Source organism: Pyxicephalus adspersus, chromosome 2 (assembly GCF_032062135.1).
Source record: "Pyxicephalus adspersus chromosome 2, UCB_Pads_2.0, whole genome shotgun sequence".
In the NCBI taxonomy this organism is placed as follows: Eukaryota; Metazoa; Chordata; class Amphibia; order Anura; family Pyxicephalidae; genus Pyxicephalus; species Pyxicephalus adspersus.
The window spans coordinates 50,805,400-50,826,062 of NC_092859.1; the positions used below are offsets into that span (position 1 = coordinate 50,805,400).

The following is a 20,663-nucleotide window of genomic DNA, read 5'->3' on the forward strand; positions in this document are numbered from 1 at the left end:
GTCTACCCTAAAATGTTAGTTAGGTTTCACTTAAAAACATCTATCATTCCACCAAACACACAATATACAGTGTCCTACCTCGGGAATCCATAAGGCACAGCTGACATGAACCCACTTAGTCCCACTTCTTGTAGGTTTCAAAGCTCCTCCTCTCTTTGGGCATAGTAAACATTTAGCTTGGGCGCCCAGGGCACAAGATCGACAAAGCCAATTTCCAGTGGGAACATTCAGAATTCCGTAGCAAGCCTTAGGGGGGAAAAAAAACAAACAAACTTATAAACATGACAGCTTTGGCTGGAAAAACTTAAGACTACAGTAATGTCAACATCAACATAAAACGTGGTCAGTCCATGCCCCCATACATTTAGACCTGGGACGCCCCCCATCACAGAACCCAGGGGTTCCTGGAGACCTAACGATGATCTCCTCAGCTACAGTTTGTGTGGCAGAATTAGATAAGGCTATCACTACATTCTGATTGGTAGACAAACAAACATATGCAATGGGAGGCACTGAAATATCCCCCGTGCACCCTTGTGGACCTTTTAAATACTAGGCATGAATTATTACCGATATTGGACACCCAAACTATGCTAGCTAGAGACAAGGCAAAAATACAATACTACGAATTCACAAATACATGTGGCAGACACCTCGCCCGTACCATACACCCTAGTCCCGAAAATGTTCTATACCTTTTGTAAATTCAAAGGGTGCCCAAAGGCTTGACAACAGGGACATCGCTAAGGAACAGTTGTGTTTAGCAAAAGATTTCTTCTGCAAGTCTTCCAAACCACCCCTCCCCCCTACAGCCTCCTTCTTGCACAGGAGTGGGCAGGGAAGCCCCGTTCGTATCTAGGAGTAGTCCATATGTCGGATGTCTTTAACCCGGGGACTACCTGTATTCTCACTAAATATCCTTCCCACAGTTTTCTAATCTACCTACCTACTACCTATCTATCTACCTGGCATACTCTTTTTTTGTGTAGAAATAACCTTTTGGACCTTAACCTTAATCTTACATAATGTGAAATGCCTCAATGTGCTAGAAAAAAAGAACTATGCTATTTGAGGACCTCCAAAAATCCAGAGGAGATATTGTATATTTACAAGAAACACATTTTAAGAAGGACCATGTTCCCAAAATAGCAAATCCATTTTTTTCACATGGTTTCCATGGTACAGGGTGAAAGAAGGGTGAAGCAAATCCCCAGCATTTCTTCCTTTACAAGAATTAGCAGACCCAGATAGCCGTCTCTTTGTTTGTGCATGGCACTCTGAATGGCCATGAATTCAGCTTAGCCAATGTATATCTTCTAAACTCAGGTCAGGTGACCTTTCTCCTTCACATTATTCCAGACCTAGAAGAGCTTGCGAAAAGCATGAATATATTAGGAGGAGATTACATCTATTAGGAAGGGACTACGCCTACTACTCTAGAGTCCATCATAAAAATCCACTAATAGATTTCCTCTCACAACTTGACCTTTTTCAACCTAAAAATGCCAACATAGGTATTCAAGTTTACTCGGATCATGCATACATCATCATCTTTAGAAATCAGGGGGTCACAAAAGCCTGAATTGGCATCTCAATCCTATATTGATAAGCAATATTCTGTCTCAGAAGCATCTGGAGGAAACATTAGGATAGTATTTTCAAGCAAATGCACCACAGAAGTTACCCCCACCTGGCCCACAAATGCACAATAAGAGGGGAACTAATGAAATTGGGAGCATGCAAAAAACAGAAGAGAGAAGCTCAACTCTCTAAGCTATAAAAGGAATTTTGTTTTGCAGGCCCTCCACAAACAATCCTTAGCACAGCAGATTAGCACTGATCTTATGTTGGCCCATCACCAATTGCAAAAACCGTTGGATAAAAAAGCCTGCAGAATTTTATTTTTCAAAACCAAACTATATTATGAATCTGGAAATATACGTTTGCAAGTATCTGGGGAGGGCCCTTAGGGATGCAAAAACTGCTTTTCGTATTCCTGAACTACTGGATGTGCTTGGCTGACCTGTATATATTTCTAATGATATTGTTGCACAATTTCACAAAATTTACTCTGTAGATTTGTACCAATTACAGGATGAAGATAAATCATACAAATCAATGTTTGATTGACCTTTTAAATAACTAATAACTATCTCCAGTGAAGTGGATTACCCACTTTGGCACTGGGGGTTGCTGAGATCCTAAAGTGACCATTTTCTGAATGGGAATGGCCGCTTTTCCAGATGAAACCAGGTAAGAGTCCAGGCTCAGATGGGTTTACTACCCAATAATATAAACTGTTTTCACATATTTTGAATGCCTCCTCTTTAAAAGAATTTAGCAGTTTATCTAAGGATCCCAAAGCATCTCCCGATTTTGCCGAAACACACTGTCCTCCCAATGCCGGGTAAAGCTGGATCCTAAATATTGTTCCAATTACAGACCTATTTCTCTATCTAATGAAGACAAAAAACTTATGGCTAAAATATTATCCAATCGTATTGTCCCATATCTATTACATACTATTGAATTGGATCAAGTGGGATTTGTGCTTGACAGGGAAGCCAGGGATAATACAATAAAGCAATTAATTATATAGAAAGCCAGGATGTCTGATACCAGTGTTGTACTTCTCTCCACTGATGCAAAGAAGGCTTTCAATCAGGTGGGATGGGATTACATGTTCACTATTCTGCTTTATCTAGGTCTGGGACCTTCCATGATGTCCTGACTGTCCTCACTGTACTATATTCCTCAAGCAAGGGTCAAGCATTTTCTAAATCTAGCAAAGTATTTTCTTGTATAAAAGGAGGTAAACACTGCAGAGATTGTGAAATAATCCTGCCTCTGTACAAAGCATTACTTAGACCTCATCTGCATTATGCAGTCAAGTTTTGGGCACCAGTTCACAAAAGCAGTGTTCTCCCTACAAATTTTTTGCAGCCGAATGACATAAAAATGTAGCTGGATGGGAAAATTTTAGGTACATGGCTAAGTTGAAGTGGGTGTGTGCATTAACAATGACGTGTAGATATTATCAAAGATAGGCATTTAATATTCACAACAACTGGAGTTCATTAGAATGGAGGAGGGCACAACTGAATACCTTTTCGTTGCATACATCCATCTGTTTTACACCCAGTGACAATGCAGCCAAAATGGAGGAAATTAAAATAATTTCCTTCATTGTATGCCTGATCTAAAATGTAGTGCAACAGAATATGGTGGTGCCTGCAGCAATGGGTTTTCATGTGGTAATGCCCACACATGATGATGAAATTTAAATCCAGTGTATGAAAGAACTGAGCCAGGGACAGCTGGGCAGACTGTGAGTCCCTCCAAAAACCTGAACAGTTCCACAATGGTAAACAATTCCACAAAAGGTAAACAGCTCAACTACGTAAACTGAACAGAGTGCTTAATGTAAGTTCTTATAAAATAATAATTCTTTGTTTCTTCCTAGAAGCCCAATTGTCTGCAGCCTTCTCAATCAAAGTCACGTGGATCTGGTTCCTTCAAAGAGATCTTCATAAGGTTATTCAGTGTGATTCATGTGAATATTCAAGAAAGTCTTGATTCCTTTCAGGGAAGAAAACCCCCTTTCACATTCAACTGTGCTAACTGGTATGACCAGTCCAATAGCAGCCAGTTTTTATAAATTTGAAAAAGACTCTCTGAGCAAACTCGTTGCTAGTTTAGGTAAAACCTGTTTTGGAGTGAAATTTATGTATGGCTGACTTGTATGGCAAACTATTTGAGAAGAATAACTTGGTTCATGAGTTTCTGCAATGAAAACTCTTGAAAAACTGGAGATGATTGCCATTTCTAGAAATCTTGCATCTGTGCATTTGACAACGTTCTCAAAATATTTATAAAAAACTGCACACTGAATAAACAATATGAAGATCTGACTATTCCTTTTCAAGAAAGTGATGAAGGTTTTAAATTCCAAAATGTGGCCTGCAAAACTGGCTGTGTTTCAGTAAGGTTTACATCCTGCCCTTGCCAAGCTAGATAACAAAGGTAACATATCTGAAAGCATAATTAGAAAAGAAACAAAATTGTATGTTTTAATACATCTGCTTACACCTTCTGCTGTGATATCATTTTGTTCAGTGGCCTCGCTTTCCAGTGCAGCTATGACACTGATGATACACTGGTTTAGTGACTGTACTGCAAGTGTTGTGAGACAGCCATCTAGTACCAGTGGCCATTTTTATCCACTTGATTTGGAAAATGTTCAGAAAATGTGGGATTTTGGTTAAACTAGCTATTCTAACAACAGAATTTTGGAAAAAACAAAACTGCTGTCATAAGATATCACTATGTTTTATTAGGTAAGATACAGCAGCTGCTGCTTGGGCACTTGACAGTTGACCAAAAGTCCAGCTGTTTTATCTTTGGAAGGCAAAAAGGAGTAGAAAAACAACTCAATCATACCAGCTGTCCCATCTGATCTCAGTCCAACAAGATTGGATGTTTTCAAGCCTAGATGGTCAAGGATTTTAATAAATTAGTTGGTAATAGCCTCAGCTTTGCCATCAGTCATATTGCATGTTAATAAAAAAAAATTATCCTACTTCTTTAGTGAACTGGCAAACATATTTATTGTTTACAACTGAAAGGTTACATTACACAGAATTATAAAGAAAAAGTAACAGAATGTTTAAAAAAAATGTTAGCCCCAATTTCTAATGGTATTACATTAATAATAATTGCATTATTCTTTTAGAAGTATAGTGAGCATTTTTTCTAATGCTTAAATGTACTAAAAAAGAATAACTCAGATCTTTGCAATGTTCTAATGTCCCCCCAAGTCCCCCCCAAGTTCTTTGTCCCCCCAGTTGTAGCAAACCGAAACATGCTTTAAAGGGGTTATTTTTCTTCTTCTGGATCAAGTATGTTTATAGGGTTAGAGTTTTATCTGGTATTGGTTATTTCTATAGAGGTTGAACTTGATGGAAATATGTCTTTTTCAACCTCACTGTGTAACAATTATGGTTTTTGTACGTGTACACATCCAATGTAAATGCTTGCAATCACATGTACATGCAATTGGGGGAAAAACTAGGCTCACTGTCAAGGTATTTTTCATTACTTATACCTCACTAGAGAGAGATCCTTTAACAGCAGACCTCAACTCTAACGTCATACCTAATATTAGATATCTGTTCTCACCTTCTTGCACTGGAATGTCAGTCCCCCTTAGTGGCACTGGCTGAAAAATAAAACATTAATTTTATGTATAGAAATGCCCATCTCTTGTATGTGGCAAATTGCTATGCCATCCAGTCCTGACCTTCTTCTCCAGGCACAATCCTCTCCCATTGCTCAAGCTCCCCACCCAGACTCTCCAACCAATCAGTCAGTGTGTTGTCTTCTGTGATTGGTTTGTGCTTAAGTCATAGATCAGGTCCACCACCACAAAACACAAATCAAAGACCCTATCCAGCTGCCATATCAAAGCCCTGCACAGAATCATCACCATCATCCTCATCTGTGGAGCCTTTTGTCTCCCTAAACCGTGTTGTCACCCTAAATCTCTGTTGTCACCCTAATCTGCACTGTCACCCTCATCCACAATGTTACCCTATTCTGTGTTGTCACCCTTATCCGCGTTATCACCCTCATCCACGTTATATTTTTCTGTGTTGTCACCCTGATCTGCATTGTCACCCTCATCCACAATGTTATCCCAATCTGTATTGTCACCATAATCAGGGTTGCCACCCTAATTTGTGTTGCTACCATCATTCCCAATGTTTCCCTATTCTGTTTTGTCACCCCCATCTAGGGTGCCTGGTGACCCCAATAAAAAAAAACCTTCCATTCAGATGTGAAGTCTTGCTGCCGAGTAGCTGAGCTGACACATCTGACATAAGCAGACAGTGATGGTGCTGGGGATTGAAAGGCATCATCACATAGCAGAGAAAAAGGAGAAAAAAAAAAGCAAAGAACTTGCTGACCAATCAGGGCAGTGGGAGTGGTTCCAAATCACTCCCATTGCTTTGATTCGTCAGCAAGTTTAGTGCTTTTTTTCACTATTTGACTGATGATGTTAATCTCCCATGAGCTCTTGTAGTCTCCCTGTGGCGATGAAGAGCCCAGAGGGGGGCAGTGGTCAGAACAGTTATTGGACAGTTTAATGGGTTTAGAACGTTAAACAAAAGTAAAACCCAGACAGATTAGTATAACTTTATACTTTATACCATCCATAAACCCAAGTTGAAAGTGTGAGTTTAGATCTGCTTTAATGTACTTAAAGTGCAAGAAAAACAAAGCAAACATTTTTCATACATTTTGCTCTGATGGCATATTTAGTTTTTTTTTTACTTATACTTCCAAAGTGTTCCAGAACAGGTCTAAATTACATTTACAATCACCTTTATATTTTCCACATTTGCTAGGTAATAATTGTTAAATGAAAATATTTCAGAAGTAGTAATTAAAAGAGATAAATCACACATTTGCTTTAATTGCATATGATAACCCACTCTTGCATGCCACTTAGCAGTATGTAGTAACTCCGTAAATTCAGCATACCAAGTTACTCTATAACGAATCATTTGTCATATTTGTTAAATGATCCCTATGTAACCGTTTTAGCAGTGTTATCAATTAAATGAAAACTATATATAGTTTTTAATTCATTTTTTTACGCTAATCTACGCCAGGGCGTTTTCTTGAGGCATGTTTTTGAGCGCCTTGCAAAGTTTTATAAACTCAAATGCAGGTAAACTCAATGGACGCGTTTACGTATGTTTTCCCACATCTCTAAATGCTTGAAAACATAATTGCGGTAAAAGCTCGGTAAAACGCATAGACGTTTTGCAGCGGTTTGCAGGCAAGCTTTAAAACACCTGAATTTCAAACATGGGCTTTTAAAGCCTCGGGTAAAATGCTGGGGAAACAGTCCCAGCCAAAAATATGCCTTAAAGAAATGCAGTGGTGTAGATCAGCCGATTGGCATGCATGGGATTTTTAAACATGGGCTTTTAAAAGCTCAGGTTAAATGCTGGGGAAACAGTATGTGTAGACTAAGCCTTAAAAAGTAACTTGATTTGGCTACCAAAGTCATCAGTGATTTTTTAGTGATCCCAAAGATGTTATTTAGGAGAGGAAAGGATGTGTGAAAAAAGCAAGAAAAACTGAATTTTTTCAAGCTTGTTTTGCATTGTAACAACTTTCTGTCTATTATAGGTTATAGGTACATTTGGACAACAAAATGTAAAATAACAAACACACCTAAAAACAAGAAGAGAGGACTTACTATGTTGTAGATCAGGGGTCGGCAAACTCCAGCCTTTAGGCCAGATACGGCCTAGCTGGTAGTTCATTACAGCCTAACGCCCCCTGGCCGAACTGACCTAATGCCGGCCCGCAACCCAGGCAAGCCAGGGGGCGTTAGGAACTACCAGAGGAACTCCAGAGCCGCCCCCTTGCAGTGGCTCCCCTATTTACTGCGGCCGACGTTAATACTTTCGCTGCCCCGGTAAATAGGTAAAGTTCCCTGAAGGTAAAGCCCTCTCCTCCGCAATGCATATGGAGGAGAGGAATTTTACTTCAGGGGGCGTTCCCTGGGATGGGCGGAGCCATTAGGGCGGGTCCAGCCTAGAGTGCTCCTGCCCACCCCATAAATGGCCTAGTGCCCATAAAACTTTGCCGACCAGTCTTAGATTAACATATTAAGCTGCATGAAGTAAAACGCTTAGCGTACCTGCATACATGTAGCTTTTAAACATAACTATTATGATAACTAAATAAAGTAAAAAAATGCTAACGAACAGCCATACATGTCACTTAAGACTTAAAATTTAAGAGCAAAACTGAGCAACAAAATTAAGTAAATCAGTCAAATAATAATACTGATCTACACCACAACCAAGCAAAAACTGCAGGTATGCCAAGGCAAAACCAGATCATAGACAAAAGTTACTTGGAGCAATATACCAATACATGGATGAAAAGCTAAGGTACAGATAAAGTAGGCTCAAATTTACCAAGCCACGGCATTGTTTTCAGTTCTGCCTAGAAATCTTTTCTTGTTTCTTTACTGGTTTCTGTACTGCCTTCCACACTACTGTATGTATGTAAAAGTCATTTTTTTTTTACAAATAATAAATAGAATGTCTAGGCTAAAGTTTACATATCTGGTATTTACCCAAAACAGCATTACAAGCATTAATGCTGGAAAACTTATTTTATTAGATGACATTAAATTAAAAACCAGCAGGTTTAAAATAAATTATTTACCAGTGCATTTTGTGTTGCCATTCATATTTAATTGCAAAGGCCATTTTCATCTCGTTTTGATTTTCTTGCATGATTTATTTGGTTTATTTATGCAATCATATTAGATTGCTGCTTTCACCACAACCCTAGCACCTGCCACTGCTTTTAAAACATTAATCACTTTAATGGATAAGGCATTATGACCCTAATATGTTTGGAGGTTTTAAATTTATGATATGGTATCTGAAATACATATGCAAAAATACAACCAATGGAACACAAATGTCTCCTAACAATTCTAATGAGTAAATTAAAGGTAAATTTTAGACTTGCAGTAATTATACAAGAAGATACAGGTAGTTAATTGAATTTACCTTTAATTTGTATAATATATTTTCTCAGATCGCAAAAAGGAGAGGTTTATTTTCTTTTCAGCATAGGAAAATGAATAACATAGGGAAAGTTTAGAGTCCCTGTCAGGTTTGTATTTTGCTGTTTGTGTCCCATCAAGGGAGATTCACCTAAAGGCTTGAAGACACAACCACAGATGGGACAAAGCTGGACGACAAATAGAGAGTCTTCCCAGAAGGGACACATACAGCAATATAAAAATATTAAAATTTATTAGGCAGATTTACGTAACACTTTTTTTTAGCTCTGTGTACACAAAGGAAAATGGCAGAGTTCAAGTCAAAATTGCTAATAGCAATGCAACTGCCTTAAATGAGCCACAATGGCTTAAAATTGATAAGATTGATTAACAGCTGGATAAAATTGTTGATAAAGCAACAGGACCGGATGAATCCATGTGTCCTCAATGAGCTGATATAGGTTATTTCAAGGCCATTGTTTCCAATTTTTAGAGACCCTTTAATCACTGGCATGGTACCAATGAATTGGTATAAGGCCAATGTGGATCTTATCTTCAAAAGGGGAACAAAGTTATTATGTAACTACAGAATCGTAAGTTTAACCCCTCTAGTTGGAAAGGTCCTAGTGAGTTTGATTAACCTCCCTAACGGTAATCCCAAGTGTGGCTTGCGGTGAATTATCTATACCAAAAGCGGTAACCCCGAGCCACACCCAAGGTGGAATCGCCAGGGAGTTTAAAAAGCTTACTTGATAAGCAGTGCCTGCGGTGTCCTCCAGAGATGCCCAGCATCTTCTTCCCCTGGCGATGCCTGGCCTGTATCTGTTTAACCTGGCAAAGCCCGGCTGGCATCTGCGTCCCCGACGTGAGAATGTTGGTGACGTGAGGCTAGGGAAAGCAGATGCCGTCCAGGCATTTGCATGCGAGCGTGTGGCTGGGGTGTGGGACCTTATGGCTGGGAGGCGGGACCAGGTGGGAATTTTAAAATACTAAGTATTTTTAATTGTACCGCTTTTACATTTAAAATGTTAAAATGTTTCACACTCTGAATGGTTTAAGGTTGTTAGTGGTGTACCCCGGGGGTTCAGTGTTAGGAACTTTACGGTCAAACATCTTTATAAATTATATAAAGATTGGAATTAAAATCACCAATTCTGTGTTTGCAGATGACACCAAACTATGTAATGAAATTAAGTATATAAAGGGTGTCTATAATCTACAAGCAGACCTGGATGTACTGTTTTATTGGGCAGCCAAGTGGCAAATGACATTTATTATTGAGAAATGTAAAATTATGAATTTTGGGGCTAACAACATGCATGAGTCAAAATGTCTAGGGAGAATACATTTGGGGGAGTCAAAAGTGGAAAAGGGTCAGGGGTTCTGGTAGATCATAGACCTAATAATAGTATGCAATGCCAAGCTGCAATATATAGACTGCAGAAATTGTGACATAATCCTGCTCCTGCACATAGCATAGGTGAGATCTGATCTGGAATATGCAGTCGCATTTTGGGAACTAGTTCACAAAAAGGATATTGTGGAATTGGAGAAAGTGCAGAGAAGGGCAACTAAACTAAAATAAAAGGAATGGAGGAACTCAGCTATAAGGAGAGATTACTTAACTGAATCTATTCACCCTATATACAGTAAATATAAAAATGGCCAATATAGAGAACCCTCTTTGCAAATTTTCACTTTAAGATCATTACAAAGGACAAGGAGTCACTCTGCATATGGAGGAAAATAAATTTAATCTCCCGATAAGGAAGGGATTCCTCACAGTAAAGTCTGTGAAAATGTGGAATAGGCTCCATCATTAGGTAGTTTTATCAATTTCTATAGATTGCTTTAGGAAAAAGCTAGAGGCTTTTCTAGAAGCACATAATTTACCTGGATAATAAAGTTTTTAGGTAAAGATAACAGACTGTTATCCAGGGAACATCTGATTGCCTCGTGAGGTCAGGAAAGACTTTTTTTTTTTTGAATCAGGGATAATTTTTTTTGCGTTCCACGGGATCAACTGTCTATAGGGTTTTTATTTGGCAAATGTTTATTTCCCTAGTGGTTAAATTACACTTTTTCCAACCTGACTATGCAACTTATTTAAAACAAAAACGTTTTGGCTTTAGATTTACTAAGCTCCTGGTTTACATACGAGATAGGGATTGTTGGTTTGTTCTTAAATTGAATTTGTATGTAAGTTGGAACAGGTACATTATTTTAATAAATGCAATTAGGTCAGATGTTTGTCTGAACATATTATTAGGCAGCGTGGTGTCAGTTACCGTATAAAAATCCTCACTGATCTTTTAGTTTTAGTTCATCACAAAGCAAAAAAACAAAAAACAAAAAAACTTTATGAAACCTAGACATTCATTATCTTATGGAGCAAGCTGTGCTTTGATATGCAAAAAGAAACAACTGCAGAGATTGTCTTGATCATTAAAGAGTTACAAGAGCTTGCAGAAGAGCTCAGTCTCAGCTGTGTTTAGCAAAAGATTTCTTCTGCAAAGTCATACAAACCACCCCCCTCCAAGCCTCTGTCCTGCACAGGAGAGAGCAGGAAAGCCACGTTCGTATCTAGGAGTAGTCCGTATTTGGGAGCTTCTTTGGGATTTTTTAGCTATTGCCTAAAACTGGTCTTAAAAAAGGTAAGGTGAATCTAAACATAAAATGTGAAAAATCTTACGAGTCATTAGACTGCTATATTAGCTTAAATCTATCAGGCTGAAAACATTTTTTATGGAGTACAGAAAATGCCCACTGATCCTGCCAGAAATTAAGAGTCCATTTCACATCCTGTGAGATAAACTAAAAGCAAAAATATTATATTTCTTTTAAACTACTAATCTGTACTGATTCACTAACCCCATGTTATGCAAATGCATTTAAATTCAATATGGGTGGCAACCATGACTTCTCAAAAGATACACTGTTTTTTTCACAGAATAACTGGGTGAAACGAAAGGAGAAGAAAATGAGAAACAAACAAACAAAAAAAACTTAGTAATAGCCATATTATTTATTTTAATAAATTATTTTTTTTTTATGGGTTTATATATATACGCTTCAGGTATATATATATATATATATATATATATATATATATATATATATATATTGGAAAAAAACAAAAAAAAAAAACAAAACATGTGTATGTGAGTTGTAAAAAGGATACAACTTTTACATATATTTTTCTAACATATTATTTTAGGAATAAAACTGCTGTATATATAAACTTGGTCCTTTTTAACATGTGCTACTTGACATATTTGTGTTATTTTGTTATCCACAACAAAATACCAACTAAGGCCTTTCAGATAATGCCGCTTTCATAGATTTTGAAACATATTACTAAATTATTATTATTTCAGTGGGAAGCCCCTTTATGTGTTGGAGAGTTGTAATAAATAGTTGAAATAAATATTCAGGTTCTCTTAAGTTGAGGACTAATGTTTCACAGTGTGACCTAGTATTTGTTTGATGTAAGTTTTTATTTGAATTGAAAAAGATGTTTAGTAATGCTTTTCTCTATATGTTTTACATTTACATGGTACAGCTCACACACCTTAATCCTGCACAATCTTGTTAACACTATAACTGGTTCCAGTAGTAAAAATAAATAAATAAAATTGCTGGTATGTCTAAAACAGGAAAAAAATAAAAGCAATCAAAAGCAAAATTAAACATTGTGTGGTAAAACAAAAGGATTTAAAAAAATAGCACATGCCTACAGAAGGGATTCAATTTCACTTCCCTAATAATGTTTATATCTATTACCAAAGCACTACAGAAAACAAGGGTTGGCTTGCATAGGGTACAGGCAAGCTGTACAATTCATTAACTAACAACTGGACTTACTAAAATGGTCTAAGTCTGTCTTGATCTCCACTTCTAATATTTATAATACTAACAGAAGAACTAATATTCTGGGTACACACTAAACACCAAAAAGTCAGTAAGAACTGACAGGGACACTTTTTAAAAGTGAAGACAGCCAGTATTAAATACATTGATAAAACACAATGAAATTTTTATTGATCGTTATTAAGTCATGAGGCCCATACTAATAGATTTAACAAATCAAGGTATTTGCATCTGCTGTTAAAATGACCAGCAAACAGTGTGTTCATATCTTATTGGACCACATATTAAATTAACTGAAAAGTTTATCACTTTAAGTTTACCACAGATGACAAAAGAGAATTCTTTATGACTGCTAGAACAGAGACTAACAGGGTACTTACAAGTTTACTGTAATCATTTTTCAATACAAGGTCATGGATACAAATTGGATACAAAATCAATGTTTATTTTCAGTTTGTCCACAAATTATATAATTTTGACAACTAACGGAGATTGTAAAATTAGGTTGCATTGCATATCGGCAGCAGAATAGTTGTTACTGTAAAGTATTAAAAAGCTGTCTACAGGAATTAGTTCTAGCCTTTAAAAAAAGGCTGGATATGTTTTTAAATACACAACATCTGATTGCATCAGGGGATGAAGAATTTGTTTCTCCTGTTGGAGTAAATTGAACTATGTTTTAAAATGTTTTTGTTGCCTTCCTCCAGATCAAAGCAGCACCACATTTGGGTCTGATTTATTCAAGCTCTCTAAAATTGGAGATTATAACCTATCATGGGAGAACCTAGGTGATTTAGCAAACCTGGAATGGATCTTGTCCAGCAAATAGGTTCCAATTGCCATAGTTCTCCAATGATAGTGTGTCTTTCTCCAGGCACAGAAATATCTAATAAATTAGAAGCAATACATCTGACTTCATATTTGCTAAATTAAAATAATACATTCATATTGTTTTTTGAGAGTGAGTTTAGGACAGATGAGAAGAAGGAGCTGCTAATTTTCTCAGGAAAGAAAAAAAAAATCCCCAAGTAAAATGTGGTGTTAAATGGAAATACATGAATATTCACTAATCTATTCCTCATTACACCAAAGTTGTAAAGCTTAACATTTTATTTAATTACATACAGTAATAAATGTGTAAGAGATTTATCCACATATCCTGCGCTCATAAGGAGCACAATGGCTTTAACATTGGCTGCAGATGGTACTGTATCTGAAAGAACAAATGAGAGGCAACATGTAGAACATGCACACCTATACACAAATGTAAACCTATGTTAACACCCTGACTTGAGGGTTTATACAAATTGTAAACAGTAACAAGTTATATATAAGCCTAAATATTGCTTTAGGAAAAATGCTGCTCCATGTTCCCTATTGTCATGGTCATTTGGCCTAAGCTTAGGTAGTTAGTTATATGTTCTCTGCTAAAGGCGGGGGATCAATACAGAAGCTTAATAAATTAAAAAGAACATGAAAGGACTTAGGAAGATAAAGGCAAAAAAATACCTCTAAGTGTTGTAGTCAAATGCTTCATAATAGATAATATTGGACTTAACCCCCCGGCGGTCTAATTATGTCTGTATTTCAAAAGCGGTACATTGTTTTCTATGGAAATTTGGTAATATTTTAGGCCTGTAATTCTTAGGAATAACTCCCGTGTATGATAAGATTTGAAACACAAATAATAAATTATAATATAATAAATAATTATAAATAGTTTTATAAATAAAATAAACTTTATTAAAAAAGGGTCCAATATTAAAATAAACTTTAGGATTTATTATTTTGTATTTGGATTTATTTTTTATAACTTTTTTTACTGTGATCAATGTTTACATTGTAATCCCACCCAGCCATGCCTCCCCAGCGTACCGACACTTCACGCACCACATCGATCGAGCTGAGGATGTGATGCAGAAGCCAGCCGGGGTTCGCTAGGGGATGCTGCTGTATCAAAGGGAGCAGGTAGGATTTTTTTTCCTACCCCAAGTGTGGCTCGGGGTTAACTGCTTTTGGTATGTAAAAATTCACCCCGGGCCACATTCGGGAATACCGCAGTTGGGTTAGCACAATTTTATTTCATATCAATTATGTCCCACCAACAATAATGCCTTACCAGTATATACTGGTATATCTACACCCTAAATGAGGTAATTCTAAAGGAATGCAGCACATCCTTTAACTGGCATTCTTATAAGGTAAAATGCTGGTTAAAGGATGACCATTGGTCAAGTACTGGTCAAGCACTGGCCATTGTCTTAGTTCCTGGGTAAATAAAAACACAGTGCCACACCTAATTAACTAGTCTCAACTAGAACTTAATGCATGCAACATGTTTTTTGATTATTTGCCAAGCCAATAATTTGGGGGACTCCTTGGATGAATGCAACTCACTTCGCAGCTAAGTATTTTTGTTATACCGAACTCTTTGTTACTGCATTGTTTTATCTATTCATCTTTATTATTAAATAGTATATTCTTTCAAGTCTTTGTGTTATCTCTCTTTGTACAATTTAACCCATCAATATTTGCATAAACTGTCACAAGTTATATCCATGACATAACAACCGCCAAGGCGGTTAATGAAATGTAATTTCCATGCATAAACAATACTTCACCTGGTGTACGCAGACATTGCATTTATCACAGAAAACCATCTCATTCCCATCCTCCCCTTCTGGAGACCGGCAAACATCACAGACAACATCTTCATCATACTCAATCCCCAGTCCTTCCTCTTTTTCAATAGCATGATTCATGTTTTCATGGCAGACCAATTCTAATTCTTCCAAAACCTTTTCTAAGGTGAGTTCTTCCAGAATAGGCATGTCTGTGAAAATACAAATTAAAGTCAGTATTTGGAAATTTACAAATCCTGCTTTCCCTTCAATGGAATATAAATCAAAACTCACAACCCACCATATTTTCTCTGCACCCCACAATATGGGAAACTTCACATGAACACCCATACTTCCTTTTGACAGTCTGCCCTTACTTCCTTGCAGTGATACTAGTACAGGTATGGTGGAGGCTACAATTCAAAACTACTACACTTACATCTAACAAAATCAGAGATCAGCTAACATGGTAATATATAAAATTCATATGGATGATAAACTGAAGATAAGTACAGAGCAAACACATGTTAGTGTTTGTAATTCGTTGGCAATAAAATATAATGTTTGTCTATAAATTACCATACACAAATTACTACACACCATTAGTTATTGTACAGATGAATTAAAACAACCAGATAACATTACAGCGGAATTACACTTGTTTTCCATTGTGTTAAAGCATGCTGCAACTTATGTAGCAGTTCCATCAGTTACCTGCTTATTTTAGCAGCTGGCTTAAGGATATATAATAGGAGAGGGTTCACTGGTAAAAAGTCCTGCACTGTGTGTAAAAGCCCAATGTAGTCACAGCTGCACAAGAGCAGCTTTGTGATGAAGACATACTTTTTAACTTTTGGTACATGGAATGTTTCTTCTTCTAAATACAAAAAGGCAGCATAGATTCAGATATTTATAAAAGAAGCAAAATGCCATCTGCACTTTAGTAAAAAGGGAAACAAACATCACACCTTGGATGCAGTTCAGATCCTCTTCAATTCTGCACACAAAACTACAACTCCCCAGAGTAGGGGTCCAAAACCCCCGGTCCGTGGCCCAATAGTCTGTCTGACAGCTGGGCTGCGAGAGCACAGAGACCAGCAGTGGTTTGCGGCTCTGGCCGGTGCACCCCCCAGTGAGGTCAGGCGAAGGAACCCACTTGGGTGGGCGCACCTGCCAGAACCGCGGACTATGTCTTCTGTAGCCCTGAGCCTGCGAGGGGAGAGTGGGCGGGTAGTGTTCAGAGACCAGAGAGTGGCCGGGTTCTGGCATCATGACATCGCTCTGGGGTAGGTTTCTTCCCCTTTGAGTGGCACACGGCTCCCTGCGGGGACACCGTAAATTAAGAGGTCCAAAAGCTCCAAAAGGTTGGGGACCACTGCCTGAGAGGATGGATGTCACAGAATGACAAGCAAGCCACTGCAGTCTGTGGGAGTTGTTGGTAAATGTGCAGGCTAAGGTTTTAGAACACTTACTAGCTGAAGCAGTATTAAGCCACTGTGTACCTTAGGTCAAATTTTTCTTTACTGTGATGAAGAGTGCCAGAGGTCATACTAAATCCTTTTTTTTAATGAACTACATGTATACTGAAAACTCCAGCTTTATCTTTATATCTGTGACCCAAGGCTTTTTTTTACCAAATAAATTGATTTCATTTTGTGAATCATATACAAAAGACAGACAACATTGGAGGCCAATTGCAACCAATCAGAAATTTGATTTTTCTGCCCTTTAAATGGATATTTTATTGGTTGCTATAAGCAAAAATTTTACCACCTCTGTTCTGCTTGTTTTTAATAATCAGCTCTTTTTTTAGCATTAAAGGAATTGGATGGATTCCCTGCATCATGTCTCCAATGGTATGAGATGCTTTCACAAGCAGAATAATGGGCTTGTCAGTAGCAATGTTTTCATCTTTTTTTAGTTCACAAAAATATAACATTTTCACTCTTTGATAGTTACAGTTTTTACTACAACAAATATTAAACATGAACATCACAAAGTAGTAACACTTTAGTATTTCAAGCAATATATGTATACTAGGGACATTAGAGGCATCGTATGTATGTTCAACATTTCTCAATGTCTACAGTTTTTTTTTTAACATATATTAATTCATTATTGGCAGAAGAAACAGGTACTTTCCTTTGTGGTAGGTGCAATTATTGTCATTGGATCTATAAAGACACTGACAATGTACACATACCTGTTAAACTGAAAAGAAGATTAAATGGCTACGTTGACTGTAACACTCAAGGAGTTATATATATGGCCTTTTCTAATTGTGGCTGATTCTTTATCGGCAAGACAAAAAAATGTTTCCCCAAAAGAATCTACTAGCATCTTTATATTATAAGTGGAAAAATTGTAACCCCTTCAATTTCCACATGGGTGTTGACCATAAATTTTATGTGGATGAAATGAGATTAATTGCAGTGGAAAAGGTATACATAGATCCAAGAGGTGGCAATGTTATTAGGAAAATTTTACAAAAAGAATCTAAGTGGATCTTTGAATTGTGTGCCACCAAATCTCTTGGCTTGAATGAATGTTTAAGCTTCAAAACTTTTCTCTAAAAATTTAAAAAAGTAAAAAGATTATGTTCAACTATTATGGCACCCCAGAGAAAAATGGGGAGAAAAAAAGACACAAAAAAAACTATTTCCTTATTCATGATTATTTATATGCTAAGTGTTATCAAAAGTTAGAATTGCTACATTGTATGGGTTCCATTATAAATCTAAACAAATTATTGCGCACCTACATTGTACCATGATCCCCTTTACCTGTGAGGGCTGAGGCGGATGCTGATGTTATCCCTCTGGTTAATCACCCTCAGGGGTTGTCCCTAGTCTGTACTGGTTCCCATATTACTTAAGGTTAGTGCGTTTGGAGAGGCAGTATTATTATCAATCTTTATTTACAGCAATGTTTTGAATCTTATATAATAAATGTAGCATTATTTTCATGAAACTTCCATTTGCCTTCTTTTTATTTATTCATTTTTTTTTTTTTTACAGAAATAGGGGGTTCTTTAAGTAAAAGTTGTTTAAATTACTCCAATGTATTTTGCTACATTTGTGGTGAATATTCTCAGCAAAACAGAGAAGAACCATTAGAGAATTTGTGAAACCAGAATATCTTGCATAGTTTGGTATTAAACTGGGGGACCAAGAAAAGTATTGGGCTCCTGATTTGGTATGCAAAACTTGTGTAGAGTGTCTACAACAGTGGAAAAATGGAAAACTGAAAAGTTTGAAATTTGGAGTACCTATGGTATGGTGAGAGCCCAAAAATCATCATAATGATTGTTATTTTTGTGCTGTGAATGTAAAAGGTTTCAATCCTTTCAAGAAAAACAAGTGGAAGTACCCTGATTTGGAATCAGCAAGACGACCTGTATGGTGCTGATGTTCCCAGAGCAGTGTTCAGTACACTCCCAGATATTCCTGTATGCGACATAGAGGATAGAGTGTAATCCAGTATAAGTGCTTTATCAAACCAGCAGTTCTCCAAGTAGAGCTCAATGATTTAATACGTGACCTAAGTCTGTCAAAACAAGCATCTTTACTTTTAGCATCCAGGCAGAACGGTCTGAGACCAGAAGTTAAAATAACGGATAATAAGAAAGGTGACACTCCCACCATATTTCATTGAAGATGGAGACTTTGTGTACTGTTGTAACATCCCTGGACTACTAGTCCATATGGGAATAACAGAATACTGAGCAGAAGACTGGTGGCTTTTCATAGACAGTTCCACTCAAAGTTTGAAATCTGTTTTACTGCATAATGGCAACTGCTATGCATCAATTCCAATTGGTCACTCAAAAAAACTTAAGGAAGAATATGAAAATATCAAAATGGTCTCACAAAAGCTTTGCTATAATGAACACCAATGGTCCATAAGGGTACACTATCTCCATAGCCATTTCCAAAATTTTGGCGATTTCAGCGAGGAACAAGGGAAGAGGTTCCATCAAGATATAAAGGCCATAGAAGAAAGGTATCAGATGGGATATACACATGATGGCAGACTACTGCTGAAGCCTTCAACTTGATTGTCCTGATCATCAGCATTAAAGGAAATCATACAGAGTTTTTTACTGACTTCTTTGTGATAAGTTCTGTAAACATACTGAATATAGAATATATTGACATTAAGTATTTCAAAAATTACATTTTGTATAGCTAGGCATATCTAGTATAATTTTGCTTAATTTTCATGTTTCATTAGTTTTCTAATTAAAATATAGTTTTCTAATTAAGGACAACTGTAGTCTTGACATAAACCCTGCCCCTGTTTAAGAGACACACCATATCATAGAATATGTCTCATCAACTCACCCTTTTATATAACAAGGGTCATGAAAGACTATAGTTCAATAGAATGTAATGGTCCTTTCCTCTTAAAGGAGTCAGAATGTCCCTTGTATTTTTTGCCCCATCATTACTAATAGTGGTATTCTATATCACGCCACCTCCCCATTTTGTCCTACTCCTGCTGGGAACTTTAACAATAGGTTCTTGAACACTTTCCTTGAGAGACTGAGACATCTCCGGTCTGGTATTTTACGAACTGGCATTAACCTCATGCTCTTGTAGTTATATGTCCAGCCCTACCAGGGCCCAAAGTACCGTGTTTCCCCGAAAATAAGACCTACCCCGAAAGTAAGCCCTAGCATGCTAATCATGCAAGGGTGAAATATAAGCCCTCCCCCGAAAGTAAGCCCTATTGGCTTCTTCGGAGGGTGTGGTCACGTGGTACACGGAGGGATACCAAGAGGAAGGAGGGAGCAGAGAGAGAGAGAGCAGGAGATTTCAAAAGCACTGGAGCAAGGGGTGAAGAAATCGCAGGGTTAATTAACCTACAGTATTCTGGTGTGACACTAACAGAGGTTGGTGTATTCTCTTTTCAAAAGGTCCTTGCTGGTATTTTATTCATTAGCAGCAATGCATATTTATTAATTGATTTTTTTTTTTTTTGCTTTTACTCAGATTTAACATGTAACTCTATGAGTCACATGTTCATTGTCAGCACATTTTCTTGTTATGTTGCACTTGTTTGCTTATGAAGCTGTGTTTTTTTTCATTACTCATTTATGTCAATTCTTATTCATGACTTCTTGTATATAACAGAAGAAATCTGTAATTTTGACAGGTCACAGGTAACACAGAGGTATCTTTCTGTAGTAATATTGGTTACAGGTTTTGGTAAATACAGATTTTTGTACATGAATAAATATAGATTTTTTTGTGAGAAAAATAAGACATCCCCTGAAAATAAGCCCTAATGAGATTTTCAGAGGTAAAATATATATAAGACACTGTCTTATTTTCGGGGAAACACGGTACTACTGTTTAAACATCAATCATGTGTCATAATATAAATGCTTTAAGAATTAAGTCTCAAGGTCCCAAGCAAGGCCCACCTCGGGCCTATGGAATAAATCTTCATCAAGCAACCACTTGGATTCCAAAAAAAACTCTGCTGCTATGATGCTGAACTGCCTTTTCACCAAGCCCCATTTCTGTTTTTGATTCATCCTGGACTTCAATTTGCCACATTGTTTA

The 20,663-nt window shown here is 37.1% G+C and overlaps 1 protein-coding gene across 5 annotated transcripts in view; it reads right to left on the reverse strand.

The window, feature by feature from the left end:
- JADE2 (jade family PHD finger 2) overlaps positions 1 to 20,663 on the reverse strand; it is a 256,030-nt gene that overhangs the window by 86,168 nt on the left and 149,199 nt on the right. For all 5 annotated transcript variants that reach the window (XM_072400764.1, XM_072400761.1, XM_072400763.1 and 2 more), the window contains 2 exons: positions 15,094 to 15,305; positions 79 to 246 (listed from right to left, as the gene is read on the reverse strand). In XM_072400764.1, the coding sequence (XP_072256865.1) occupies positions 79 to 246; positions 15,094 to 15,305 (380 nt within the window). The remainder of the gene's footprint in view (positions 1 to 78; positions 247 to 15,093; positions 15,306 to 20,663) is intronic.